The sequence below is a fragment of the Colletotrichum graminicola genome, assembly GCF_000149035.1.
Source record: "Colletotrichum graminicola M1.001 genomic scaffold supercont1.11, whole genome shotgun sequence".
NCBI lineage: Eukaryota > Fungi > Ascomycota > Sordariomycetes > Glomerellales > Glomerellaceae > Colletotrichum > Colletotrichum graminicola.
The window spans coordinates 777,468-804,855 of record NW_007361015.1 but is presented as its reverse complement, the minus strand read 5'-3'; the positions used below and the strand labels follow the sequence as shown (position 1 = coordinate 804,855).

Below are 27,388 nucleotides of genomic sequence, written 5' to 3'. Positions count from 1 at the left end.
TGTGCTTTTGCGGGATACGACAGCTCTTCGGCAGAACTCTTAGGCTCGCCTTGATACAATGAGGGAGGAGAGGGTGCCGAGCTGCGGGCCATGGAAACGTGACTAACATGGGCGTGTTGAGAGCTATCGTCGGCCGACTTGGTCAGCTCCAGGCTAGCGATGGGCGTCAGCTAAGAACCCTCAACGTTCTGGGATAAAGCGAGCGCAGCACCTACTCTGTCTCTACCTGCAGCGAGATTCCCGACTGCCGGCCTGTTCGCCCCGAGGCTGGCCCCTCGCGGAGCCACGGCAAGACCCTGCCAAGGCCAACGGTCCGCAATGCCCGGTGATAGGTCCCCGCCGCATCCTCCGTCATACCGAAGAAGTAGAAGACGGGAGCCGCGGTCGCGATGACCAGGTACTGGTGGTTGAGCTCGAAGAAGCTAAGCCTACTACTAGGGAGGAGCAGTATGGTGTTCCACGGGAACGGGCTGACCCGCTGCCGGATCCCATGGAGGTCGAAGTCGTTGGAGAGAAAGAAGGCCCTGAACTGCGTGGCAGCCATGTAGCATTCTACCGGGGCGTAGGGCACGAGGACGCAGACCATGACGAGAAAAAGCCGCCGTCGGGTCCGGCTCGCCCGGGAGGCAGCCGAGCCGTTCGACATGAGAGCCGGGCGGGTGAACTGCGCAACCAGACTGTAGCGCCACCAGGTGAGGACTGCGAATCGCCGTGAGTGCTAGGCTTTTTTTTTCTTTCTTCTTTTCTTATTCTTCTTCTTTTCCCGCAAACGCACATACAAAAGACTTACCGGCATAGTATACCGACGCGAGAACCGCCAGCAGGCGCGGGGCCAGGAAGAAGACGAATAGGGGCCAGCTCTGATGGCCGCTCCACATGCACCCGGTCAGGGTGACAATCCTGTATCTCTGCGAGGATATCGGATACAGCAAGCTGGCCTGTACGACCGGGAGCGGGAACACGATCAGGGCCTGGACGAGCCTCTTCCTGCGCCTCTCCCGACCGGACAAGGGGCTGGCTCGCGATAGGTCCATCTGCTGAGCGAGGTTGCGGGTGATGGCGACGACAGAGAGCCAGTATAGGGGAATGAGGGGCTGATAGAGGTAGGCGTGCAGGTCACACCACACGCGGCCGTCCCACCACCTGGACACGTTGTCGTCGCGCCAGGCGAGGGCGTTGGCGGCGGCGAGGCAGTTGGCGACGACGACCGTGCCGACAAAGACGGCTGGGGCGAGCTCGCCCTGGCGGCACAGGTTCCGGAGCGGTATCCAACAGCCGGCGTTGGCCAGGAGGGCCAGGACGACGCGGCAGACGAGGTTGGCCTGGAGATAGGCGTTGGTGTACTGTGCCGACGGCGGGTCGGGGATCAGGAGAGAGGCGCGCGCCGCGAGCATGCCGGCGACGGGCGGCATGTCGAACGGCCGAACCGCTAAGTAAGTGTTCGAAACGACGCTACCGTTATTCTTTGCCTTCGAGAGGCGGTGCAGACTCGATGGCTTTCCGACTAAACGCATCCGCCAGACACGCAGAGAAAGCCAACGGGTTAGAAAGACAGAGAGGGAAGCTGTATCCGAAACATATAGGACGACGACAAAACACCGGGTATGCCTAAAGCCAGCTCCTAGCCGGATCACGACAAAGATATAGTGAAAGGCTGGCAGCGGACGACGACCGCCTGGCAGGGAACGAAGCAGATGCGAAGGGCCTGCGAAGAAGGAAGATGCAGAGAATCGTAAAGATACGTGATAACCGGTTAAGCGTGCCCCCCTTAGAGAGAAGACAACACCGGCAGCATGCGATAGCTAAAAGGGAAAGGTAGTTAGTTCGGGAGCGGGAAAGGGGGCCCTCAACTTGGGTCGTATTTGTAGTTGACCACCATTTGTTGTCATTTGTTCGCTTCCCTTGCTCTCTTCCAAAACGGCTATTAAGGATCACTGTAGGAAAGCCATTGGTCTGCGACCTGTACGAGCTCCTTTCCTCGTGTAAGCCGCAACGCAAGGCCTGCTTCGAGCAGGGCAATGTCTTTGAGCAGACGGTCCGGTCAAGCCCATGGTCATATACGACAGGTTTGAGCCACAACTCGACATGAGACTCGGAATGGGGTCTGACTCCGGGTTGCCGTGCACCAATGCTGGACAGGCGCCGTCAAGACCTGGATATCTAGACTCAAACTTCACAAAACGCATACAGAGGCAAGCCGTCAACCAATCCGGCTACCCCGCTCGGAGGGGGCAACAGAACATGGCCATCGTGGCGGGTTAACCAAGGTGGTTTCTCGATCAGAGAGGGACACGGGACCCTTGGCATCGAACATGAAGTGGTTGTGTTCCCAAGAGAATGGGAACGACGGTTATCGAAGGGTTGGATTGGCGACTGCAACGTCGATAACCTAGTACGGGAAGAGGGGTACAATTGGGAAATGCAGGCGAGCTAAGCCGCAATCCCCGACCGTCAATGCATGTACAAATATAGGGGACCTCCCAGCTGGAGGGAGGATGTGCACAAGCCACATGCCCAGTAAACGGCTGTGGCGTGTGCCTGAAACCCCTGAATTATGGGACCGCGTCGACGGGCGCGCGCACCGCGTACAAACTGATAGCTCCCATTTTTACACCCCCTCTACTCCGTAAAAGCCAACGCCTCCGTCTCGTCGATTCCGATACATCAACACCGCGTTCCTTCTTCCGCTCCTTCATCACACACACACACACACACGAAACCAAAAACATCAAAAAACAAGAATGTCTGCCGCCGCCCTCTTCCGCCGCGCCGCCGCCGCGCCGCGCATCGCCCGCGCCTTCAGCACCTCCCCGTCTCACAACGTCGCGCGCATGACCATCGTCGGCAACCTCGCCGACAGCCCTGAGCTCCAGACCACCAGCACCGGCCGCGAGGTCGTCCGGTACTCCCTCGCCAGCAACACCGGTCCTCGGGACAACCGCCACACCAGCTGGTTCCGCATCACCAGCTTCGAGCCCGAGGGTCCCCGCCGCGACTTCCTCCAGAGCCTGCCCAAGGGGTACGTTATCTCCCTCCCGAGTTCGGATGATCGTAGAGACAGAGAGAGGGAGAGAGAGAGAGAGAGCGAGAGAGTGAAACGGGACACATCTGGGACATGCTAACGTGTGCGGTTGCAGATCTCTGCTCTTCGTCGAGGGTGAGGCCACCATGAGCACCTTCCAGGACGCAGACGGCAAGAACCGCAACATCCTGAACGTTATCCAACGTACGTCTTTCTCCCTTGGCCGCAATGATCGAAGCATCCTAACTCCTTGTCCAGGCACCGTGGAGGTCCTCAAGCGCCCCCAGACCGGCACCAACCCCAGCGAGTAAACGTATCCATCCCTTAAGGACGGACGGGTCGGATCGGAGCTCTCTGCTTCGCATGTCCGACAAAGATGGGTGTATATTCTTGGGGACTTCGGACGACCCTGGGCCCTCCATCGCTCTCCGCTCTTGACAATATTTCCTTGTTTCTGTATAACAACTTGACTGAACGTTGGACCGGGTAAGAGCGTATTGTATAAAGCATTTCTTAGGACGATAATGGATACCACGGGTTGCTCCTCGCCCGCACCAATGGTTTGCTGTCTCCACTCCCCGTGCAGCTCCGCCTAAGGCCGCTGCCTCACTCAATGCCTCACATGTCACGCGAAAACGGCCTGGACTGTCCGGAACAGCCTGTCTTTTCCATGTTCTATCCAAAGTAGCTCGCCCGTGGGGGGGCCGAACCGCCGTTCTATCAGACAAGTGTGCAGCTGTCCATGCAGCCGAACCCGGCAGCGACACCGCCTTCGTTGCTGGTGTCGCCCTTGGTCCGAAGCAGATAGCCCGCCTCCTCGTTGTGAAGGACCTCCCCGGTGCCCTGGTTCCAGACCGTCGTGCCGTAAATACCAAGCTCGCAGATGACGCCGCCCTCCTCGAGGTTGCCGTTCCGGAGGATGATGTTGTCCTGCTTGGGCGGGGTGATGAGCTCCATCAGGATGTACGAGCCCCAGTGCGTCTCGGGGGTCTTCTTGAGGAACGCGGGGATGTCCTCGCGGTAGTGGTTGTTGCCGCCGCCCTCCCTCTGCGGCTTCAGCACGTAGTTCTTGCAGAGCTCCGGGTCCTGGGCGATCCCCCGTGCCCTGAGACCGGCCTCGGACGTGTCCATGGGGAAGATGTTTGTGAATGTCTGGAAGACTTCCGCCGTCTGGGGCGCGTCGTCGGGGATGAACCGGCCCAACACCGAAGGCGACGACCCCGACCTCGGCGTGGCCAGAACCTGCTGTATCTTCTTGCTGCCCGCGAGCTGCGTCAGGACAGTCGGGCACTTGATGGCCGCCGACCGCTCGAGGTGGTAACGGGCCTCCCAGGAGCTCTCGTCCGGGTAGTCGGACGGGTCGTACCAGCACCGCAGGTAGGCGACGGCGACCTCGAAGACCTTGGACGGGTCGCGGGGCAGCTTGTAGAGCAGCTGCCGCTTGGCCGTCGCGGCTACCTCGGTGTGCCGCAGGAGCTCGGAGCAGGGCACGCGGAAGACGGGGACGGGGTCGTCGGGGGAGCTGGCAAGGGCGTACTCGAGGTGGCGCTGGTCAAAGATGTTCCTCTCGCCGCCCTGGACGACAAAGATGACGCACTTCCTGTGGCCGAGCTCCGAGGGGCCGTAGGCCTCGAAGGCGGCGCGGATGCCACCGGCGAGGCCCTCCACGCTCTTGTTCTCGGGCAAGTCGAGGGAGCCAGTCTCAATGGGACGGTCCAGGAGAGGGTACTCCGCCACGGAGAGGAACCTGGGGTCCGTTAGTTGCGGGCTTTCTTTTGTCCATGTCCATGCATCTGGGCCATTACTTGTGGAGGAGCGAGGTGCGGGATGAAAGGCCGCCAAAGGACGAGGCTATCGTGTTGAACTCGACTTGCTTCACCTGGCGCTTGGGCTCGCCCGAAGAGGCGTCTTGGTGGACGAGGTAGTCCGACCTGAACAGTCCCAGGGACAGGCTCTATGCATCGTTAGTCTCGTCTCGTGAATGCGAGGTAGAGCATACCTGGGTGTATCCCTCCTTCTTCACTCGTACGTGAGTATCCCACAGCTTACTGATGAAGTCGTCGCCACCCTTGACTCTGCCGGATCGTTAGACGCGAGTGACGAGGCGCGGCCTCCGGCCCAACAAATCAGATCGTAACGTACTCGTTCACCATTGCACCGAGGAAGTCTTCATCTCTGCTGATGGAGCCGTAAAGTTCGTTATAAGTTTTCTGAACAGACCTGGCCTGCTCGAAGCATGACCGAGGAAATGGACTGGGGAAGAGCGTCACCGGCACGTTGACGGCCAGAATGCCCTTGGGGTCCGATTCGGCCGGGACAACGGCGGGAGGTGGTCGGACGGATAGGCCGTTGCCAATGGCCCAATCCTTCACGGTTTGTACGAGGGCGTCCTGCTCCGACTGAGACAGCCGGGGCGGGTACTGCTCCTTGGTGAGGGTCGAAGTCGCCATCGTAAAAGCTTCCTATAGCCCTCTGCAGACTCCAACGGCACGGGCACGCGTTCAAGGGTGAGCCGGTTTGGTTATGCGACTGAGTGATTAATAATTGTCGGCCAACGCTGGATGGATCGTGTATGTGGATGCCCGAGATAGGGCCGTTTGAGTTACACGGACTCACAGGTATTCAAAGGTTGGGGAGGAAGGGAGATGGCAGGCAGGCAGGCAGGCAGTAGAGGACTTCAGTGAGTGCTTGGATGCGATAACTCAAGTACCAGTTACGATGTTGCATGACGAGCCGGCGGGAATCTGAATGAGGATGCTGGACTGAACTGGAGGGGAGAGAAACCGGTTGCCCCACCATGAGCATCCATGCCCACCTTGGGATGGGTTTCCTAGTTTAGGTACGATAATGATTTGAAGGATACAAGTAAGACGTGACCGGTCTAAGCGGGTATGTCAACTCTTTTGATACACACACGAGTCACTAGGTAGTATACCAGCCACAGACCAAGACGAAACGAAAGGTTTGGTGGCAGTACGAAAACCAGGAGATCATTGCTACCACTCAATTCTTCCCTGTCGGACGCTGGTGCAAACGCCCAAGCAGTGCCCCCCAACGTGCCTGTCACTACCCCTCCATCACACTAAGCAGAAACAAAGGGAACTGGCAGCTCCTGACCCCACTTCATCCATCTAAACGCCGAAAATCGCACATGGGTCACGTGTAAGGCAAAGCTTATCTGAGTCAAAAAGCTAATTGGCCACGGTTTCGAGTGGCAGGTACCGTTTGAAGATACGTACCTTCAGCGCTTGCCTGCCTACGGGCAGGGGGCGCCTGTTGGGAGGAGGTACCCTGTGTGATCAGGGAAGGTGGGGCTTCCAACTGAGATCTGTGATTGGGACTTTCGCGACTTCACTTACGCGTTGTGAATTCTACGGAGGAGATTCAACACCTGCCCAGCTGTCTTCAACTCTTTTTATCTCAACTACCTAGGTACAAAAAGAGAATTGTCTTTGAGTCACACTCCCTTGGAGTTCAAATCGGAATCCTCTCTCCATCCCCCTCATCCTCCTTCACTCCCTATCAGCCAGTTCTCTACACTGCGTACACATTCATGTACCCCTTCCTCGACGGCTTGTTTGCCTAATAGGGGTCATACGTTTCTTTGTCAGTGCCTTCGTCCCATTGTCGCGCTTTGCAAACAGAAATCTCGTCTTGCCGCTCCAGTATCACCAATTTTCTTTCTGTTTCTCTGAGTTTCGAGCTTCGAGCTTCGAGCTTTGAGCGCGAGGAACGAGTAGGAGCTGGTTGACTTACCTCCATGCACCCTGATCTGACGGCTGACAACTCCCAAGCCCTTATATGTTCGTCCCCTTCGTATGTCTTCATTCCACATCTCCTTCATGCCGCCCGGCCCGAGATCACACTCTTTCTCTCTTGCCACTCACCTCGCCAGCATTGCTTGAATGCTTTATATGCTGACAGAAGCGCCACTATCTAGCGTGTCAACTCATGACTTGATCGGCGATCATCATGGCGGGAGAAGAGGACGACCCCTATGAGTGGGATGTCACCCAAGTGGTGCGCGAATTATGCGGCCTCGAGAAGCGCCCTTGGCACCCGAATGTTGTCACCAAGAGACCCGATCCAGCGACTCTATCAAAAGCGTTGATTGATAACGATATTGACGGCGAAACGCTACTCACCTACCAAGATGTGATGCAGTCCTTCGACGGTATCTTCCAAGGTCTTGGCCTCGTCAAGATCACCCACAAGATGACTTTCGTCAATGCGGTTAATTATCTGAGGTCAAAGAGCCGCGGATACCGAGCGTTCAGAGCCGACGCGGTGAAGCAGGAGATCGAGACATCGACCGATCCACAGGAAGTACAAGTCAACGGCAACTGCGACTTTGCAGTCCCAGACCACACCGGCGCATCGGAGAGCCCTCAAAATAGACCCCCGACTCACGACGTTGATATGCAGGGTAACTCAGACGACTGCATTCCTGCATCAGATCTGCCGTACAGCCAGGCTCTTCCTGCCCAGGAACCCAACGTCCAGGTTCTGATGCAAACCGCTCACTTGGAAGCCCCACAAGGTATCGGTACGGGTCAAGAGACGAGCGAACCGGCCCAGAAGAAGAGAAGAACGGTACCAACATTGGTGTCCACTGATGTCCTTGGAGTGGGCAATGCGCCTATCCGAACTGCCGCAGACGACGTTACTGTGCGGTCTTATGGCACAAAAGACACTCTGCCTCAGCTTCCCGATTCCTTGACAAGGAATCCTGCAAAAAGCTCGGGAGATGAGGGGAACAAGTTTCCTGTCCAGGAGCATGCCTCCAAAGCGTATTTCGGCCCCAGTGGGCTGACTTTGGACGGCCAAATCCCCAGGTCAAGTCTGGTTCAGGACACCAGGGATACAGATGACGGCAGCAGCTCGTTCCTTCATCTCTCGAAAGGCCTGATCCCTGCTGGCCGACGTCTTCAGGTCAGCCGGGCAATGCGACGACTATTCCGCTCGAACAACCAGTCGCTTGCCTTGTTGCAGAGCGGCCAATCTCCCTATGTTGAGCCAGATGAGGAGGATAAGGTCCTTCCCGTCTTTGGCGACTCAGGCGACGAAGATGGCTACGACACGGAGACAAGAGAAGCAATCCAGAAAGAGGAAGAAGAATTGCAAAGGGAGGTGGATCTAAAGTCCCAATACCTTACCCGAGATGAAGTCGAACGTGTGATACAAGATGAGATCCAGCAGATGGAAGACTCGTGGGACGAGAGAAAGCTTCCCAAGAAGCAGCGGAAAGCGAATGAACTCTGGAACAAAGCTCGCCGACGTGGTCTCATCCGACACATCGGTAGCGCCACGGCCAAGCTCGAGATGCTCAACACCCGCATCGAGAAACTATGCCGGGAAATTCGGGAAGACGAATGGCCCAACGAGAATCAGCTCAGAAGACAAGCTCGCTCTCTCGAGTGTAGTGTCGAGGATCGGAAAGCCGAAAGATGGCTCCTCGGCGTCTTGCGAGGGCATGAACCTCCACGGCCGGAATCGATGTCTAAGCCACGACCGACCCCTGCCAGGCGAGAAATCTTGTCTGACGAAGATGGAGAATATCTCACTAGTGAAGATGACGACAACGATCACTTCATCGTCGACGACATGATGGATGTTGCGTGCTCGCCGGTTCCTGATCAGTCCCGACCTGCAAGCCCGATGAACCTGGATAAACCCGAGGAGCTGCTTCAACAGGGTCTTCACGGCCCAGAACTGCCTAAAAGCGAATCGCCGGCCGACAACGTAGTTGACATTCAGTCGGACAATAATATTATCGACTTGACGATGTACGACTCCGAGCCCGGTTCTGAGAAGCACACCGACGAGAACATCATTTGCCTCGATACGCCCCAGAAGGCAAAGACACCCCTAGCGTCGGTTCCGCCGTCTCTCCCCAATAGCGATATTGAGGAACGGCCAAGACTCTCACAGGAGGAGCTTTCAATTCCATACGAACAGCCTGAGCGAATCGGCGTCATCGCACCTAAGATGTGGAAGCTGCATTCGGATAATGAACGACTCCTCATATCTGTCATCTGGCGACTCGACGAGCAACAAAGGCGAGCCTTCTTCCATACCATCAGCACAACGGCCCCGCCTGACATATGGACCGACTTCGTCATGACAGCACTGGAAGATACAGAAGACGATGAAAAGGAGGCTGCGCGCGAAACGGGCACCATCATTGCCCGTCTATTCAGAACCTATGTGTTTCGCAAACTAGCGTCGCCCGCCAGCATCACCAAGCGCCTAAGCGAGCGGAAGGCTAGGGGCATCAAGGGCAAGGTAGAGCGTTTCGAGAATTTTTGCAGTTTCGTAAAGGAGGATGTTGTGCCCTATTTTCCGAACGTCACCCTAAATACGGCTTCTGGTTCAGAAGCGCCTCGGAAGAACTGGCACGGAAATTTTGACTCCTTAATCGGTTATAGTGATGATGATATCGAGGAGTCGTCCTCCTCCAAGAAGCGAAAGCGGGTTGTCATCGTTGACCAAGCAGCTAAAGATCTCAGAGAAAGTGACCGCCGTCGAAGGGAGGAACAGGAGGAACGACGAAAGGAGCTGCGCAAGAAGCTGGCCGCGTCCGGCACCATCTCCAGCGATAAGTCACGGCTAATTATCAACGACGCAAAAAAAGACAATCAAGGTCTGGTTTACGTCAATGAGCACATTGGCAAACAGATCAAATCCCACCAGATTAACGGCGTTCGTTTCATGTGGAACCAGATTGTTGACGACTCCAAGGTGCGTCAAGGATGTCTCTTGGCTCACACCATGGGTCTCGGCAAGACTATGCAGGTCATCACCTTGCTCGTTGCAATCGCCGAGTCTGCGCAGTCCGAGGACGAGTCCATCCGATCACAGATCCCCGAAGAACTTAGACAATCCAAAACCCTCGTGCTGTGCCCGTCGGTTCTTGTGGATAATTGGATGGACGAGCTGTTGATGTGGGCTCCTGACGGGCTTCTTGGGCGTCTCTTCAAATTAGAGGCCATCACAAAGGCACCAGAGAGAGGTCCCATGGTTCGCAGGTGGGACGAGGAAGGAGGCGTGCTGATTATAGGTTACGACATGTTCAAGAGGTTGGTTGATTCGCCCGCCAACGAACTGCCATCGCCTCACGATGCAAAGTCGGTCAAGGAAATCCTCACTCAGAGCCCCAGCCTTGTTGTTGCGGATGAGGCTCACAAGATGAAGAATCCGAATTCAAAGTTGGCGACGGCCACCGCACAATTCAGAACACAAAGTCGGATCGCACTCACTGGCTCTCCTTTGGCTAACAGTGTGCTGGAATTCTACTACATGATCGACTGGGTGGCGCCTGGGTACTTGGGCCCCATTCAGGAATTCAGTTCTCTCTATGCTCAACCGATCCATTTGGGTCTCTACGAGGACAGTCCCAAGTCTGCCTACCGCAAGGCAATGAAGCAACTTGCTGTCCTGGAGGCTACTGTTCAACCCAAGACGCACAGGGCAACAATCAAATCCTGTCTCAAGGATGACCTGCCACCAAAGATGGAGTTCGTGCTTACAGTTCCGGTAACACCCATTCAGGCCAAGCTCTATGACACTTTTCTAGAGTCTCTCAGGAAAGAGGAGAGAGGCGGCGGAAAGATTCTTGGTGCCGTCAACAGCTTCTGTCTCATTGCCAATCACCCCAAGACTTTCCAAACGAGACTGAGAGAGGAGCGCCACGCTTTGGGGAAGAGGGACAAATCGAACCTTACTTTGACAAGCCAAATCATAAGTGACGGTCTCAAGATTACAGGGCTTGAGAAGGACATATCTTCGCCGGCCTTGTCCTGGAAAGTGCGGCTTCTTGTCGCCATTCTGAATGAGAGCGAGAGTGTGGGCGACAAGGTTCTCATCTTTACCCAGTCAATCCCGACCATGGATTACTTAGACTCCCTTTTCCGGCAACAGAAACGGAAGGTTGCTCGTCTCGATGGTAACACGCCGATCAGCCAGAGGCAGCAGAATATCAAGGACTTCAACAGCGGAGACACCCAGCTATACATCATCTCCACAGCTGCCGGAGGCACTGGCCTCAACATTTTTGGGGCAAATCGCGTGGTCATCTTCGATTTCAAGTACAACCCTATTCACGAACAGCAAGCAATCGGCAGAGCGTATCGCATTGGTCAGCAGAAGCCGGTCTACGTCTACACGTTCATTTGTGGTGGCACGTACGAACAGACCCTACATGATAGAGCTATCTTCAAGACCCATTTGGCCTCTCGCGTCGTGGATAATGAGAATCCAAAACGATGGTCCACAAAGGAACATGAGTACCTCAAGGATCGCACGGAACCCCCGCAAAAAGATTTGAGTCCCTTTGCGGGCAAGGATGTTGTGCTCGACAGTCTGTTGATGCATCCCGACCTGTCCCAGGGTATCCGTTCTATCATCAAGACGGACACTTTTGAGGAAGATGATATCACAAATATCTTAACTCAAGAAGACTTGAAGGACGTGAAGGACCAGGTCTACATGAATTCAATCAGAAACACCGATCCAGAGAAGTTCCACAAGTTGGAGCTTGAAAGGGCCGGCAGACTTAACGCTGCGCCGTCAGTGATGGGTATCGCAGCAGTTTCTCAAGCAGCGTATCGGCCCCCAGGTTTGCCCCCAGGTGGCGTTCAAACACCTATACTGCCCCCTCTTCATCCTGGCTTGACTGCAAGAGGTTCACCTTATTCACTGGGCCAGTCTGTCGGTATTCAAAGGGCCACCGCTGCCGAAGTGCCACCGTCAACGGTGCCTGCGCCAGAGCCGGCAGCAGCGCCTTCACACAAAGATGGAGAGAATCTGGACGCAACGCAACAGGGGTCTCCGCAGTCTGTCCCGGATGTCGCTTTGAGCATCGGAAATCTTGTTCAGCAAGACCTTGTGGAGGTACAGTTTTTGTCTTCGAATGTGGGCGATCAGCGCTAACTTGACATACGCCACAGTCTCGAGGCGCCCACCCTATGCCCATCGCCGGTGCCAATACATTCTTCAGGGGCCAACAGGGACCCATGTCCCCCTCACCTGCAGACAAGTCTATTTCTTCACCTTCGGCGAGAAAGCAGACGAACTTGAATTCCGGAATCATCAAATGGCCGGGTCAATTCGAGCAAAAGCTCCTCGAGTCAGTCGACAAGATCGCGGACCCCGAGTTGCTGCGCGCAATCGGAGAGGACAAAAGTGATCTTTGCAAACGGATTGCCAGCTCGACTTGGCTTATAAGGGGCGAGATGAATGAGGGGAAGCTGCCTGACAATTCTCACATGAAGAAGTTATGCAGCTTGGTAGAAAACCCTAGATTCTCTGCGGCGATTCTCACGGGCCATTTGCCTCCAAACAAAATTGCCCAAGCATCGACGGAGAAAGGACTCGACAATCTTGTCGGCGAGCTGACACAGCTTGACAACGACTCTTTTTACGAAAAACTCGGACTGAGAAAGCACTCGGCTAGAGGACCTGACGTATGAGCCCGACTTTTCCGCCTTTTTGATCTCTCCCGCATTTTCCCTTTCATTTCTTCCGCCCTGCAACCTGCACCTATTCGTCATGCAGTGACTTATCGCAGCTAATGGTATGATCAACAGCAGCTACAGAACGTGGCCAACCGACCGAGTCCGTTTCCAGCACCCAATCGAAGACACCCCTTCCGCGAGGAGGATGACGATGACGATGACGATGACAGTGTTGACATCATGAGGGCGGTGGCAGCGCGAAGGAGGCATCGCGCGCCTAGACTTCCCACATGGGCCAGCGAAGCTATTGGGAAAAGCAAGTTGGGGGAACATGGGTGGATACGGGAACCGCCACCGTCAGCAGGGCACGGGTCGTGATCAAGGAGGCATTTGTATTGAGGCTTCGCCATGGTCTAATTGCATTGCAAGGGTCGTATTTAGGATCTGGATAGGCGGTGGGGGGGGTTGGGGCATTTGCAACGCTTGCTTTATGATACCCTTTTATTTTTCTTTTTTTCTGGCGTACGTCTTTAGTTCTCGTTGGCGGGAGGGTTATGGAGATGATCCGGGAGTTGCATCAGCACCAAATGGGCGTTAGCATAGTTGATGGGCTATTTTGGGCGGCTGAATTGAGCAATCGAAGATTGGCACATGGATGCAAAGAGGTGTCGACGTCTAGTGTAGTGTGAAGTGATGGGCATGTGATAACTGCGTGAGACGGCCCAGGGGCGAGGTTGCTGATGCCGCCCGCTGCGATATGTCAGTCGTTCGTTTTGCAGCCGGCTTGGTTTCTCGTGTCAGAAGACTCAGACGATGGGCAGGATGGCCGGAAGCAACATGGGTAAATAACGAGGCCTCTTGGCCCCATCGTAGACTACAATATATTACACTTTGAGACCCAGTAGGAGAGGGGGGGCACTTTAGAGGCGCTCTAAGCGATGTGGCAGGTGACCAAGCCAAGCAGAAGGCCACGCTGATCCAGGTACTTGGCCATGTTTGTCTTGTCCATCCGAAAATGTGTGTTACTCGGGATGTCGTGGGCACAGGAAGAATGAGGGGATCATGGCGAGGGCTGACGAGAAGTCTTGTTTTTCTTATTTGCTGCTTCTCTCATTCCTTCCGGGTTATGCTCGTTCTCCGATCTCCGGGACCCCCGGCGGATCCGTCAATGTTCGTACGATGCACTGCAGTTTTGGACCCACTCCGCTCAACAACGGCGTTTCTTAAAACATGGGCGTTGAAAAGAGAGGCACTTGGAGCCTTGGAGGTGTTTGATCGGGACACTGACCGGTGTCCAACAGGGACGGGACGCCCCGCAGACATAATAAGTGACTCGAGGACGACAGCAACAGCAGCAAACACCGAGAGACGAGCGGAAGGGCAGAAAAACAGAACAAGGGATTTGTGGCCGTTTTTTCTTTCGGTCATCAGAAGCCGCATTTCCAGTGCCGACCAATCAAAAAATTGACGAATCCGAAAAAGATTGGATCGGGCCATTCAGTGATTGGTCAAAAAGACTGACGCATATCCACATTTAGTCAGAACTAGGGGTCCCCCACCTTAGCCGTACGACGGACACGCATGGATGTGCGCTGCACCCTCCCCGGCCTGAGGGACGCTGAAAACGCAAGCGGCGGCATCCCCAGCCCACCACCGCCTAGGTAGAGCCTATTGGGACTCTCGGGTGGCCCATCACCCCTCTGAATATCCCTCTATTGCACCTGCACCGGCCGCCCCGCCATCGCAGACCCGACCCCAGTTTGACTCGGTCCAGGCGCGCACGTACTGGGTAAGGTACCTACGAATACCCTGCGTCTATGTAGTGTACCTGTTTGGTGTCATGGCGACTCCCGAGCCTTCACCGGAGACACACTAAAATAAAGACCGGTCCGGGAATCTGCTCTTTTCCTCCTTCGCCTCTCCTCCCCATCCGCCAAACTTCCCCTACTTCTTCTCCTTTAACCTGAGAAAATCCCACATCCGTCCATCTATATCGACCGCTCCGCCCCCTCCGCCAATTGACTTGTGTCCAGTCCTCGAGCCGACGCATTTCGCTGGCAACGCTGACTTCACATCTCCACGTTGCGCCTCAAGTCGCCACACCAGAAACACCCACAAACCCGAGTCGGATCCATCACCTCTTCCGAACACACGTCTCACTCGAACACCTCGCCCGAACTTCTGCTCGCCCCTCACCATGGAGGCTGCTCTGCGTCAATCCAAGGCCATGTGCCCCTTCTTGAAGAATGCCTCCCCCGCCAAGCTCCGCGCGCTGTCCACCTCGGCTCGTCCCCACGCCATCCAGGCGGCCCCTCAGACGGCTGTCTCCCCTTGCGGCGGAACCATGTCCAAGTTGCAGCTGCTCGCCCACCGCTGCCCCGTCATGGGCAAGGCCCTGACCGTCCAGTCGGCCCAGTACGGCGGCCATGGCCGTCCGGCCAAGGTTGGAAACTCGTCTGTCGCCGGCATTCGCGCGCTGAGCACCAACTCAAAGCCTGGTCGCGCCAGCATCCACACCAGCCGCAGCAACGATGCCCGGCCTGTCGATGCCCCCTTCATCAAAGGACGTGACAGCGGTATGGGAACTCTGCTCTGATTGCTAAGGCTCTAGGCTAACCCTGACGCCAGCTCAAGTCCCCCCGATCATGGCGGCCGCCCGCCAGAACGCCGTTCCCAACGTGGGCATGAGCAATTCTGACGCCTCCAAGGCCAAGTTCAACTACGAGGCTTACTACGCCGCCGAGCTGGAGAAGAAGCACAAGGACAAGTCGTACCGCTACTTCAACAACATCAACCGCCTCGCCAAGGAGTTCCCCCGCGCCCACATGGCTGAAAAGGGGGAGAAGGTTACCGTCTGGTGCGCCAATGACTACCTCGGAATGGGCCGCAACCAGCATGTCCTGAAATCGATGCACGAGACCCTGGACGAGTACGGTGCCGGCGCTGGCGGGACGAGAAACATCTCTGGGCACAACAAGCACGCCGTCGAGCTGGAGGGCACAATCGCCAAACTCCACGCCAAGGACGCCGCCCTTGTCTTCAGCTCGTGCTACGTTGCCAACGACGCCACTCTGGCGACGCTTGGTAGCAAGATGCCCGAGTGTGTGATTCTTTCCGACAGCCTGAACCACGCCTCCATGATCCAGGGCATCCGTCACTCCGGAACAAAGAAGATTGTGTTCAAGCACAACGACGTTGCGGATCTCGAGGCGAAGCTGGCCTCGCTGCCGCTCCACATCCCCAAGATTATTGCTTTTGAGTCGGTGTACAGCATGTGTGGTTCCATCGGCCCCATCGAGGCCATTTGCGATTTGGCGGAAAAGTACGGCGCGATCACCTTCCTCGACGAAGTCCACGCTGTCGGCATGTACGGCCCGCACGGCGCCGGTGTCGCGGAGCACCTGGACTTTGAAGCGCACCAGCAGGGCCGCCCGAGAGGCACCATCATGGATCGCGTTGACATCATCACTGGCACCCTTGGAAAGGCCTATGGATGTGTTGGCGGCTATATTGCCGGCAGCGCCAAGTTCATCGACATGATTCGTTCTCTCGCTCCTGGATTCATCTTCACCACGTCTTTGCCGCCTGCGACCATGGCTGGTGCCAGGACGGCCATCGAGTATCAGATGGGATACGATGGCGACCGCCGCCTCCAGCAACTCCACACCCGTGCGGTGAAGGAGGCTTTGAACGACCGTGACATTCCGGTTATTCCCAATCCGTCCCACATCATCCCTATTCTGGTTGGCAACGCCGAGCTCGCCAAGCAGGCATCCGACATGCTGCTCCAGGATTACCAGATCTACGTGCAGTCCATCAACTACCCCACCGTTCCCGTCGGTCAAGAGAGACTGCGTGTCACGCCCACCCCGGGCCACAAGAAGGAGTACCGCGACCAGCTTGTCCAGGCCCTTGACGAGATCTGGACCAAGCTCGGCATCAAGCGCACTTCGGAGTGGGCTGCTGAGGGTGGCTTTATCGGCGTAGGAGAGGCGGACGCCGCTGTAGAGGAGCCCCTGTGGACCGACAACCAGCTTGGCATCGAGCAGGCTGCGAAGGAGATCAAGGCCGCGGGAAACGTCAACAACGGCTTCGTCGAGGCCTTGCTGGAGCGTGAGGCCAAGGCGGCTGGCCAGGCCGTGAGCTCTGCTCTCTGATTCCGTTCTATTGCCAGGTCACTTGACCTGACACGTTCAACGTTGATATCTTGATAAGGGGAGCTCACGGACCTAAACCACGTTCTTTGGAGCGATCAACGAAGATTTGCTTTTACCACACGCCCGTGGCCTGCTGTTGTTCTCTTTCGATTTGAGATGGCTTATCTATATGATGGTTGATCTCAGTGTTGGCCGCAACACCAATAGTTTAAAAAAAAAACGAAAGTCACCTAGTGACACATCCTTCACCACTTTGACTTCCGTCTAGAATCCCTGTGGTTGCAATCCGTGTGCGGGCCGTTCGTGCAAATAAACGCCATCCGAAGTAGTTACTGACTATGGGCATTAGGTATACTAGTACCTAGGTTGGGGTGCGGATGCATGCTGATTCTCGGCAGGGCAGAGTTAGGTAGGTGGGTAGGCATGCGAGTGCGGTGTCCGACCACTCAGGTGGGGTAACCCGCATTGAGCCTGCAGACACGTCGCCACGCCACGCCACCACACTTCTCGCATGGAGCCGACCTTCTGTGTGGCCCTGTTGTTATTAGTCATCAACTCCGACGGAGACGGAGGCACTGAATTGCTCCGTCTCCGTTCGACAAACGCCATCTCGGTCCTCGTTATTGGTCGGAAATGCCCACCATGACTTACACGAGTCCAGGAGAACCTTTAGGAAGGCATCCCTCAGACGATGGCTCACGATGCGAAGGATCGGTGTATTCGCGTTGTATCGTTTTCTTGCACCCTTTCCTTCCCGTCTCTCCTCCATCTCCCGTGAACCCTCTTCATCGCTAGACCTCATGAGTGAGTAAAGATTCAACATGGACTGTGGGCAAAAGAATAAGGGGCCTCGGGCCTGCGTCACTTGCGCCAAGGCGAAGGCGAGATGTATCTCGGGACCAAAAGGGAGCAACAAATGTGAACGGTAAGTCGGCCAATTTGCCTTCCAAAAGTCTCGCGTTTTTTTCCCCCCCCACCATGGAAAGGAGCTGATGGGTTCATTCAGGTGCCACCGGCTCCGGAAGCCCTGCGGCTCGCAGACTCCTGCGCCTCCGAGACCGAAGAAGGACGCAAGACCGACAAAGGTTGCGGAGCTCGAGAAGAGGCTGAACGAGTTGACGACACAGCTGGGTGCTACCCAGGGCAATGCCAGTGCCACTTCCCCACCCACCGCGGTCGGCAGCGCCGACTCTCCGCTCCCGCCCAGCAACAGCATCAAACCGGCATCGGCCAAGATTCCCATTAATTGTGACCACCTCTTCCCGCCAGACGACGTGCTAGCGGGCGATGACGCGGAGACCGGCGCCTCCGTTCCACTCCCGACGCCGGGCTCTTCGACGGCGGACGACCACCCCACTGTCAGCAGCCGCGGTTGGAGCCAGTCCGACGTGCGCGGCGAGTCACCCTGGCCGCTGAACAACGAGCAAAGTATCATCCTGCAGACGTTCGTGGACGAAATGCAGCCTTTGTACCCGTTCGTAATTGTGCCGCCGAACATGGGCCCAGCGCAGCTCGCCGCTGAGAGGCCGTATCTGTGGAAGGGGATCCAGATGATGGCGTGCCACCTGGATGCGGCGAAGCAAGTGAGGCTGGGGAACGAACTGCTGCAGGACATCGTGCAGGCGGCATTTATGAAACCCGTGAAGAGTCTGGACGTGCTCCAGGGGCTGCAACTCCTAATTGCATGGTGAGGCAGTGAAATCAGAACACTCCAGAGCGGTGCTTGATGAGACTGACTCGTGGGGGGAACGCAGGTACAACTACAACATCAACAGTTATCAGCTTACAAACCTTCTGTTCTTGGCGAGGTCCATGTGCATCAGCTTGGGCTCCAAGGACAACCCTATCAAGCTCAAGCGACGGGGGAAAGGGAACTGCTACATGGGCGACATAAGCGTGCAGAACCAAGATGTCGACTCAAAGGCGGAGCCACAGACCAGGGAGTCGGCGTCGGCGCGGCTGGAGCTGATGAGAGCCTTTGTTGGCTGCTACTACCTCAACACGCTGTGAGCACCCCCTCCCTATGCGAGAAACCGGACAGATGCAACTTGAGACTGACAATCCGAACAGCGTCTTCACAACGAACAAGCGGCCGGACGCGTTTATGAACTCGGCCCATCTCGAGTCGTGCTGCCGGCAGATCGAAGAAGCTGGGGAGTACCCCACTGACCAGCTCCTGGTGCAGCTGTTCAAGATCCAGCAGCTCACTCAGGCCATCTCCCTTACGCTGGGGGCTGAGAGCAAGAGTTTCCAGTCGCAGCAGCTGCCGCTGACCATGGCCGTCCAATCGTTCCAGCAGCAGCTCGACATCTTCAAGTCGTCGCTCCCGGCGCATCTCAAAGACAACCGTAAGCTCAAGCGCGCAACACAGCTCCCCATGCCAGAGAGAGAGAGAGAGAGAGAGAGAGAGGGGGGGGGGGGAGGAATAGATAGATAGAGAGAAAGAGTATTGCTAACAGCACCTTCCCTGCCCGTCAGTTGTTCTCCTCACGCACGTCAGCATCGCTGAGATCCTCCTCTACGAGATCGGCATACCCGAGTGCCAGGGTTCGGCGTCCTTCATCTCGCTGACGGAACGCCTCGAGCTCCTCTGGCGCTGCTGCGGCGCCGCAAAGACGTTCCTCGACCTTCGCTTCCCGCGCAACAACCTGAGCGTCCAGCCGCTCGTCATATGTCTCAGCGCCTCCGATTTCATCTACGTCTTCATTTTGTGCCTGAAGCTCATGACTCTCGAGGTGCCCGGATGGGATCTGCAGCTGATCAAGAAGCACTTGGACCTCGCGGGGGTAGTAGATGGCTACGTCGCACTTCTCGACATTTATGTGGCGCACCGAAACAAGCGACCCGCAGGTGCCGTAGGGACGGACCCGGCCGTGTTGTCGACGGACGTCCCCGGCCAGAACGTCGTCGACCCGTTCATCCGGCTGACATGCATGCTGCGGTACTTCAAGGAGCTGATCCGGGGCGAGCTGAGCGGGTCCCGGTCGCAGCTCACCACCCAGGGCCCAATGCAGCTGCCGGCAAGCCTGTCTGACAGCACGCAGGCCATGATCTGGGACCTGGACGCTGACTTTTGGAGCGGGATGCCGGACGACGAGCTCGGAAAGTGGGACGTCGGGGCCGTGTTTCCTGCCATGGACTGGACTGCCACCTGAGGAGACCGCTCTCGAGCCCGCGCTGCCAGGACGGGTATAAAGAGCAGGCAAATTGTATCAACACCGAGCCGGGGGGGAAGGGGATGGAATGACACAAATACGAATATTACGACTGAATGATACGAAGGAGGACGGGCCTCTGCTCTCGAACGAACGACCAATCTCTTCTCTGATTTCGCACGAGCCTACAAGAATGGGAAACCGAGCTTGAAAAGTCGGGCACGGCGTGTATAAAATACTGCTTGGCGCAGAGGGGCGGCGAGTAGATGTCTGCCAAGTTAGGGTGGCATCGAGAACCAGGAGTTGTCCAGAAGAGGAAATTCCGATCGGAGGGGACTCGCAACGAGCACGGCCGGGATGCACCGGCAGGCCCGGCCGACTGCAAACACTTGTAATATCACAGCTCCGGGTGGGGTAAGGGTTTCTTTTTAGTTATTAGGGGACAACGGGTTAACTGTCGGAACCAGTTTCCGTAGTGAAAAGGGACAATAATATCGTATGTCTAATCGCACGCACGGGGCGAGCGCAGCTTATGAGGGGGAAACATGTCAATTTTGGAATGAACGTAGGAGTTGAGCCAGAATGTAGGATGAGTGTACGGATAATCCAGCCAGGTTTTGCTTCGCATGTATTGCACTTCAACGGGCCGGATCAGTTCGCTGCCAAAGTTTAAAAACACAAAAATAGTCGATGTCATCTCATCGTCAACCCCACCCGTGTGCGCAGCCCAGCCTGCGTCCCGCCGCCATCGGCGCCGCTCCTCGGCCGCGGATATCCGCACTTCACACGAGCAAAACGCGGCGCCGAAAATCGTCTCCCTCCCCCCGCCTTCCGCGATACAATATTCGCTCACTCGGATCGTCTCAAGGCTCAGTCAAACAAGCCAAAGGGGCTCGTACAGTAAGAACCCCGGCGTGTTGGTTTAACGCACCCTCGAAAAAAGAAAAGAAAAAAAGACAAAAGGCCGGCCGCCTGCCTCCTCCACCATGCCTCAGCCCACGGTGGACTACTCCCTCTACCTGGTCACGGACTCGACGCCCGCGATCCTCGGCGACCGCGACCTCGCCTCCGTCGTCGCGGCCGCCGTCCGGGGCGGCGTCACCGTCGTGCAGTACCGCGACAAGACGAGCGACACGGGCGCCCTCGTCGCCAACGCCAGGCGGCTGCACGCCGTCACCCGCGCCGCCGGCGTGCCGCTGCTCATCAACGACCGCGTCGACGTCGCCCTCGCCGTCGGCTGCGAGGGCGTGCACATTGGGCAGGATGACATGGGTGAGTGGATTGTATTTTTTTTCTTTCTTTCTATTCTTTTTTCTTTTCTTCTTTCGGGATCACGATGGTATTTGGTTTTACGCTTCCGTCTACGTTTTCAATGATGCATCGCCGTGGGGAAGAGAAAAAAAAAAGAGAGAGAACAAAACTAAAAAAACAAGACCCATGAACTGACAAACTTCCCCGATCAGAACTCGCCACCGCGAGAAAGATCCTTGGCCCAGATGCCATCATCGGCGTCACGGCCAGCACCGTCGAGGAGGCCCTCAAGGCCTGCGAGGACGGCGCAGACTACCTGGGCATCGGCACCGTCTTTGCGACATCCACGTACGTTGCATCCCCTGCCCACTCCTCGCTCGGCCCACTGACAGCCCAGCAGCAAGGAGAACACAAAACACATCATCGGCACGGCGGGCCTCCGCCGGATCCTCGCCGAGCTCGCCTCCGCCGGCCACATCCCCCGCGTCAAGACCGTCTGCATCGGCGGCCTCAAGCCCTCCAACATCCAGCGCGTGCTCTACCAGTCCGCCCCCTCGCCGCCTTCGGGCCCCTCGCTCGACGGCGTCGCCCTCGTCAGCGCCATCGTCGCCGCGACCGACCCGGAGTCCGAGTCCCGTCGCCTGCTGGAGCTCGTCAGAACCAGCTCCTCGTACCGGCAGATCGTCTCCTCCTCTTCCGGCGGCGGCCCCTCGGCGGACGTCGGCTCGCTCCTCGACCGCGTCCCGGATGTGATCAGCGCCGTCGCCTCGGCCTCCCCGCTCTCCCACAACATGACCAACCTCGTGGTCCAGAACTTCGCCGCCAACGTCGCCCTCGCCGTCGGCGCGTCCCCGATCATGGCCAACTACGGCGAGGAGGCCGCCGACCTCGCCCGCCTCGGCGGCAGCCTCGTCGTCAACATGGGCACCGTCACGCCCGAGGGCATCGCCAACTACCTCCAGGCGCTGTCCGCCTACAACGCCGCCGGCCGCCCCGTCGTCTTCGACCCCGTCGGCGCGGGCGCCACGTCCGTCCGCCGGGCCGCCGTCCAGACCATCCTCGCCGGCGGGTACCTGGACCTCATCAAGGGCAACGAGGGCGAGGTCGCGACCGTTCACGGGCAGGCGGCGGCGCCGGAGCAGCAGCAGAAGGGCGTCGACTCGAGCTCGACGCTCTCGCACGCGCAGAAGGCGCGGATCGTGCGGGACCTTGCGCGGAGGGAGAGAAACGTCGTGCTGATGACGGGCGCGACCGACTACGTGTCGGACGGCGGGCGGACGTTCGCCGTGGAGAACGGTCACGAGCTGCTGGGCCAGATCACCGGGACGGGCTGCGTCCTGGGCACGACGGTGTCGGCGGCGCTGGCGGCCTGGGAGGACGACCGCCTGCTCGCCGTCCTCGCGGGCCTGCTGCATTTCGAGATCGCGGCCGAGCGGGCCGCCGTCAGGGGCGACGTCCAGGGCCCCGGGACGTTTGTGCCGGCCTTCATCGACGAGCTGGCGCGGATACGGAGGCAGACCGTCGACGGGGACTTGGCCTGGCTTTCAGGGGCCAAGGTGAAGGCCGTCCATGTCGAATGAAACGGTTTCCTCATGTCATGCTCCATACAGGATATAGAGTGCGTCAAACCAAGAAAAGGAGAAAAAAAAAGAAGACAAAAAAAAAAAAAAAAGGAAAAGAAAGAAAAGTATAAAGGATCCCGCTTATAGAGTAATAACTAGGTTCAAAACTTTTCATTTTCGCATGTTCTAAAGAGATCCATTGCCTGCCGAGTCCAAACCCGCCGCAGAACCTCCCCCCCCCTCTAGATCTTGGGCGTCAGGACCTGCAGAGCCTCCTTGGTATCCTTGCTCGTATCCTTGACCAGCCCGACGATGCTCTTGAACTCGGGCCGCGCGGCGTCGCCCATCATCTCGTAGATGACGCTCTCGCTCGTCGTGACCGTGACGCCCTCGTGCCGCAGCCGCGCCAGCGCGATCGGCACCTCCTCGCGGTTGCAGCTGCTCACCCCGTCGGCGAGGACGTACACCCTGTGGCCCGCCGCCAGCAGGTCCAGCGCCGTCTGCGTCACGCAAATGTGCGACTCGATCCCCACGACCAGGAACTCGTGCATGCCCTTGCCGTTGAACTGCGCCGCGATCTCGGGCACCCACATGCTGAACCTGGTCTTGTCGACGGGCGCGCGGACGAGGTCTGACTCCCGGAGGAGCGGCGCCAGCTCGGATACGGTGTCGCCGAGCCGCGCGCGGTTCTGCGTCGTCGTGTAGACGGGGATCTTGAGGGTCTCGGCGGCGCGGAGGAGCTTGGAGGTCGTCTTGACCACCTTGTCGAACTCGAAGATGGCATTGCGGAACTTATCTTGGAGATCACAGACGCTGTGGTGGTCTCGGATCAGTCCCATGTGTACGCTTTTTTATTCTTCCCCTTCTTTTGATTTGTTTAACAAAAAAACAGAGGGGTGTTGCCCGTCGCCAACGTACAAAATGACCGGCCTTTGCAGCCGGCGAGGAGTAGTATCGGACATGGATGCGGTTGCGAGGGAGCGGCGTCGTAGAAGAAGCCGGTGCGGTCGCGGCTGGGTTATTTGGGCGCACTGGACGGGGATGCGGAGGTTTCGCGCAATAGGCATATCCCATATGTTCGAATCGAACCAAAACCAATCAACATCAACCAAGTCTATTCTCAAGATAAATCTTCGGTTGAGACGGTGGCAATAGTCGACTTTGATCAATCGTACTACCTACTGCGGGGGAACGCAGCGCGGGGTGCGACTAATAAGTGGGGGTGCCTAATCCCGGCCCCGGCCACCAACCTTACTTACCTACCTAGTCCTGGGTTTGCAGCGTGCGTGTAGGTACCTATCTTTGCAGTGTACTCCGTACAAGCAGGTAGGTATGTAGAGACGGTTGCTGGCGTGGCTGGTTGGCCAAAGGCCACATGTAGCCATCAACCCCCCCCCCTACGTTCGTCCCACAGATGCGGGCAACTGATTTTCGATGCAGCCCACATTGCAGACTGCTCTGCGGCGCCACCGTCAAGCGCTGCCGATCAACTAGCATGTATGCAATCTGATAAACACTAAAGATAATCATCAATATGTGAGATGATTGGTTTTTTTATGGGGGGATTTTTTCATGTTTTTTTTTATTTATTTAATTGTGTATCCGTCATGCGGACTTTTCTAGCCGTCGTGCTATGGAACTCATCCTGTCCTGGTACACTGAATGGCTACCAGTCGGCCCGTCTCGCGCAGTACTGAAGCCATCCCACCTCTTCATGTTAGGGGAGGGGGGGTCGTTTGGTCAAAGCAAAGAAAAAGAAGATTAGTGCTCTTGGTCATGTTTGACCACCTTTACGTCAAGTGCCGCCGGGGGCCTATCCTTTTTCTTTTCTCTCCTGCATAAGCAGCCCTACTCGGCCGTTGCCGTTGGCTTCGCTTTTCCTGCCGGGTTCATCCACGAGAATGCGGATGCGCCTCCGATGGGGTTCACCGACCGCGGCAGAGGCGGGCCCGCGTTCTTCGTTTCACGTTGAGCCTTGGCTTCTGTCGTGCTGCTGACGCTGCTGACTGACCTCTTGGGCTCCCAGCGAACCGTTGCTGGGGGCGTGCTCTCTGCCGCTACGCTAGCCTGGCTCTTTCGCCGATGTTCGCCGCTGGTCCTCGGCGCTGGTGGCGGCTCATAAGCCGCCCCGGTTCGGGCAGAGGATGATGAGCCCGATTTCAGGGGCTTCAACACCTTCATATTCCGACTTGAGCGGCCCGCAGGCTGGTACCCGCTCAAGGGACCGTTGGCGTCTCGTTGCCCGTTCTCACTCCCGCTTGCCGAAGTTCCCTGCCGCCATGACCTCCAGATGCCTCCAGCAGACTCACGCCGGCTGCCATCTGTGCTGGCTGAGCTATTCTGCACAACTGAAGGTTCTCGGGCCCCGGACTCGGACCCGCTGGCGTGATCTTTGCCTGTCCTCTCACTCTCCCCGCCACTTTCAGACAGGTTGCTTGCTCCAACCGACTTGTCGGGTACAGAGTCATGTCCCAGTGGGGACAACGGACCCTGAGACTCGGCATCCTCAGGCTGCACGCCCGAGACGCTGTTCTCTAATGTGTCGTGCGTTGTGGAGGCCTGCGGCCGCGGGTCTCCGGAAACAAATGGGGCGGCGTTGGCGTTGAGCCGAGGTTTCTCTGGGATGAGGTTGGTTGTGCTGATGTGCTTGAACGCACCTTCATCCTCGGGGCGCACGAAAGGTACCGACAGTTTTTCGCGCTCGCTGCCGTACAGACTCATGCGGTTTTGGGAAAGGAGAATGTCGGCCTGATGAGCTCGGAGGGTGTCGCTGCCGATGAAGATCTGGATGCCCCGCTTTGGCTCAGCTCCTTCGGCCTGTTCCATGCCAGACACCTCAAACGTGGTCAGGAGGCTTGGCATCTGGTGGCCCGGACTCGAAGACCGGCTGCTCCGTTCGGAGACGGTCGCTTCAACTAGGTAGACCGAGAGCCGGATTTTGTAAGTGCCGTCAACATCGCGTTGAATCTCATCCAACATGCCAAGGTCCTTGATGACAGAATAGTCCACCACAGACTTCTGAGAGCCCGTGCATAGGTCAGCGTACAGAACGGTATCGTGCGCAAAGTTGGTCGTGAGCCAGCATCGGATAATGGTCGGTACGGATCCCAAGAAAAAGAGGCCTGGCGGCGGCTCTGGCATGTCGACAGGAGAGTCGCCCTCGTGGCTGCTGACCATGAAATTGGTATCCAGCCCCAAGCTGCTCGCTCGGCCAGATGCCACAGAATGAAAGGAGTGGACAGAATGGCCAGCTGAACTGTGTCGTCCGTCCGATTTGTGGGACAGAGACCTCTCCATCATCAAGCCACTGCTCGGACGCGGAGGTCCAAATTCACCAGAGTGGCGGTTGCTTTGGCTTGACCAGTCTGCTCCCCGCAACGCACTTTCGTCGAATCGTACACTGTTCGCTCGAGAAGCAGCACCGCGGCGGGTAGGCTCCTCCTCGGCCGGCCCAAGATGGAGCGAGCTCAGCAAATGCTGGCCTTGCTCATCGAAATCATCAAACATGTCGTTGGGTGATACATGAATCGGCCCTGATGCACAGACTGTCAACAACGTCGGGATGCGACATGGACACACGTAGAGGCCCTACCTTGCTGGGGAGTTCCGGCTAAAACGCCAGGAAATGGATGCTGCTGCCATACAGACTTGAGGCTGGCATCCTGTTCCTGACGCCTTTCAAGCCTCAGCAGTCTCTCGCCCTGATTACTCTGAACCAGTTGGATTTGCTTCAAATCCATCTGGATGTTGAAGAGGTCGTCGCGGGTGATTGGGAACCGATGATCCATGCCCGGAAGTGGTCCCGATCAACTGTGTGCGGTATCTTGAGGTTGAGAAACTCGGGAAAATATACCAGGTATGCGGTGGCTGGCAGGCGGAAGAAAGACGATAGCAAGCGAGTGTATTGGGACCAGATCGTGATTGGGCGGAAGCGCTGGAGAGGGTATCGGCAAAACAGGTCGTAGTAAAGGGTCGTTCGAGTAAGAGAGACACGCCTAGATAAAAAGGGGGGTTCGAGTGTAAGCGCGTTCGAATGACGGGCCGAGGAAGGCTATGGGCGCTTCCGACCTCGATCCCTACGATATCAGTTCACGAGGTCCTCCTCCCCCGCCACATCGCACGGTAAGACCAAGTTGGTCGTCGACGACAGCGGCAGCAGGCGCAATCTTGGTATGTTATCCTTTGACAAGTGGCTCTTTTCACAGGGTCCAGTCGATCTCAGCGACTGCGGCAGCTTGAGAGTGGCGATGGCACTATGCTGGTTTTGCACGATGGTCAGTGGAGGCGGAATTGCCCCGGGTAAGGTGGCTTTGGGAGATCGTGGGGCAGGATTTCGATGCCCAGGCGCAATCAAATGTCGAGGTTATCAAGCACAATGTTATCCTTGAACAGTTGTGCAGCTGGAAGCAGGGTGCGAAGGAAGGCTTCGTTTTCTGGGGGATTGGGGATTGAAGCGGGTGTTGTCGTCACTTGGGAGGGCGAGAGGAGCGGCCGAGGTAGATGTGGTTCAGCGCCGACAGAGGGCTCGCGGTTAAGAGTAGGATGGGATGTAGCAGAAGTAGCGTCGAAAGGAGGACGGTCCGAAGAAGGTAAATGCTTGTCAAGCACACTGTCGGACGTTTCGTGGTAAGGAGTCGAAGAGGTGAGGGGTTGGAGGAGACAAACAAAAGTCCTGAGGTCGGTTCAGACAAGCACGTTGAATTAGTGAAGTAAACGGGAGGTGGACAGAAACAAGGACTTGGCTCGAAGGAGGTGAGGTGAACGGGCAGCGACGGGAGTGGAGGAT

General features: G+C 57.1%; 9 protein-coding genes across 9 annotated transcripts; 5 read left to right on the top strand and 4 right to left on the bottom strand.

Annotated features, from left to right (window-relative positions):
* Window positions 1–211: 211 nt before the first annotated feature.
* On the bottom strand, window positions 212–1,412 carry GLRG_03765 (pheromone receptor; the record flags this gene model as incomplete). The annotated part of the gene is made up of 2 exons (XM_008094450.1): window positions 212–699; window positions 791–1,412. The coding sequence occupies 2 exons, from the start codon at window positions 1,410–1,412 to the stop codon at window positions 212–214; spliced, it is 1,110 nt and encodes a 369-aa protein (XP_008092641.1).
* A 1,329-nt stretch (window positions 1,413–2,741) lies between these two features.
* Window positions 2,742–3,333, top strand: GLRG_03764 (single-strand binding protein family; the record flags this gene model as incomplete). The annotated part of the gene is made up of 3 exons (XM_008094449.1): window positions 2,742–3,019; window positions 3,138–3,226; window positions 3,281–3,333. The coding sequence occupies 3 exons, from the start codon at window positions 2,742–2,744 to the stop codon at window positions 3,331–3,333; spliced, it is 420 nt and encodes a 139-aa protein (XP_008092640.1).
* A 409-nt stretch (window positions 3,334–3,742) lies between these two features.
* Window positions 3,743–5,472, bottom strand: GLRG_03763 (glutathione synthetase; the record flags this gene model as incomplete). The annotated part of the gene is made up of 4 exons (XM_008094448.1): window positions 3,743–4,769; window positions 4,828–4,976; window positions 5,022–5,097; window positions 5,165–5,472. 4 exons carry the CDS (start codon window positions 5,470–5,472, stop codon window positions 3,743–3,745), a joined length of 1,560 nt encoding a protein of 519 aa, XP_008092639.1.
* Window positions 5,473–6,994: 1,522 nt separating this feature from the next.
* Window positions 6,995–12,492, top strand: GLRG_03762 (SNF2 family domain-containing protein; the record flags this gene model as incomplete). Its single annotated transcript, XM_008094447.1, has 2 exons — window positions 6,995–11,914; window positions 11,971–12,492. The coding sequence occupies 2 exons, from the start codon at window positions 6,995–6,997 to the stop codon at window positions 12,490–12,492; spliced, it is 5,442 nt and encodes a 1,813-aa protein (XP_008092638.1).
* A 2,182-nt stretch (window positions 12,493–14,674) lies between these two features.
* On the top strand, window positions 14,675–16,634 carry GLRG_03761 (5-aminolevulinic acid synthase; the record flags this gene model as incomplete). The annotated part of the gene is made up of 2 exons (XM_008094446.1): window positions 14,675–15,053; window positions 15,106–16,634. The coding sequence occupies 2 exons, from the start codon at window positions 14,675–14,677 to the stop codon at window positions 16,632–16,634; spliced, it is 1,908 nt and encodes a 635-aa protein (XP_008092637.1).
* Window positions 16,635–17,455: 821 nt separating this feature from the next.
* GLRG_03760 (uncharacterized protein) lies at window positions 17,456–19,789 on the top strand (the record flags this gene model as incomplete). Its single annotated transcript, XM_008094445.1, has 5 exons — window positions 17,456–17,559; window positions 17,641–18,321; window positions 18,389–18,640; window positions 18,705–18,982; window positions 19,113–19,789. 5 exons carry the CDS (start codon window positions 17,456–17,458, stop codon window positions 19,787–19,789), a joined length of 1,992 nt encoding a protein of 663 aa, XP_008092636.1.
* A 986-nt stretch (window positions 19,790–20,775) lies between these two features.
* GLRG_03759 (hydroxyethylthiazole kinase) lies at window positions 20,776–22,620 on the top strand (the record flags this gene model as incomplete). The annotated part of the gene is made up of 3 exons (XM_008094444.1): window positions 20,776–21,061; window positions 21,253–21,388; window positions 21,441–22,620. The coding sequence occupies 3 exons, from the start codon at window positions 20,776–20,778 to the stop codon at window positions 22,618–22,620; spliced, it is 1,602 nt and encodes a 533-aa protein (XP_008092635.1).
* Window positions 22,621–22,844: 224 nt separating this feature from the next.
* GLRG_03758 (isochorismatase domain-containing protein) lies at window positions 22,845–23,441 on the bottom strand (the record flags this gene model as incomplete). Its single annotated transcript, XM_008094443.1, has 1 exon — window positions 22,845–23,441. One exon carries the CDS (start codon window positions 23,439–23,441, stop codon window positions 22,845–22,847), a length of 597 nt encoding a protein of 198 aa, XP_008092634.1.
* Window positions 23,442–24,450: 1,009 nt separating this feature from the next.
* GLRG_03757 (uncharacterized protein) lies at window positions 24,451–26,390 on the bottom strand (the record flags this gene model as incomplete). Its single annotated transcript, XM_008094442.1, has 2 exons — window positions 24,451–26,135; window positions 26,195–26,390. The coding sequence occupies 2 exons, from the start codon at window positions 26,388–26,390 to the stop codon at window positions 24,451–24,453; spliced, it is 1,881 nt and encodes a 626-aa protein (XP_008092633.1).
* Window positions 26,391–27,388: the final 998 nt, after the last annotated feature.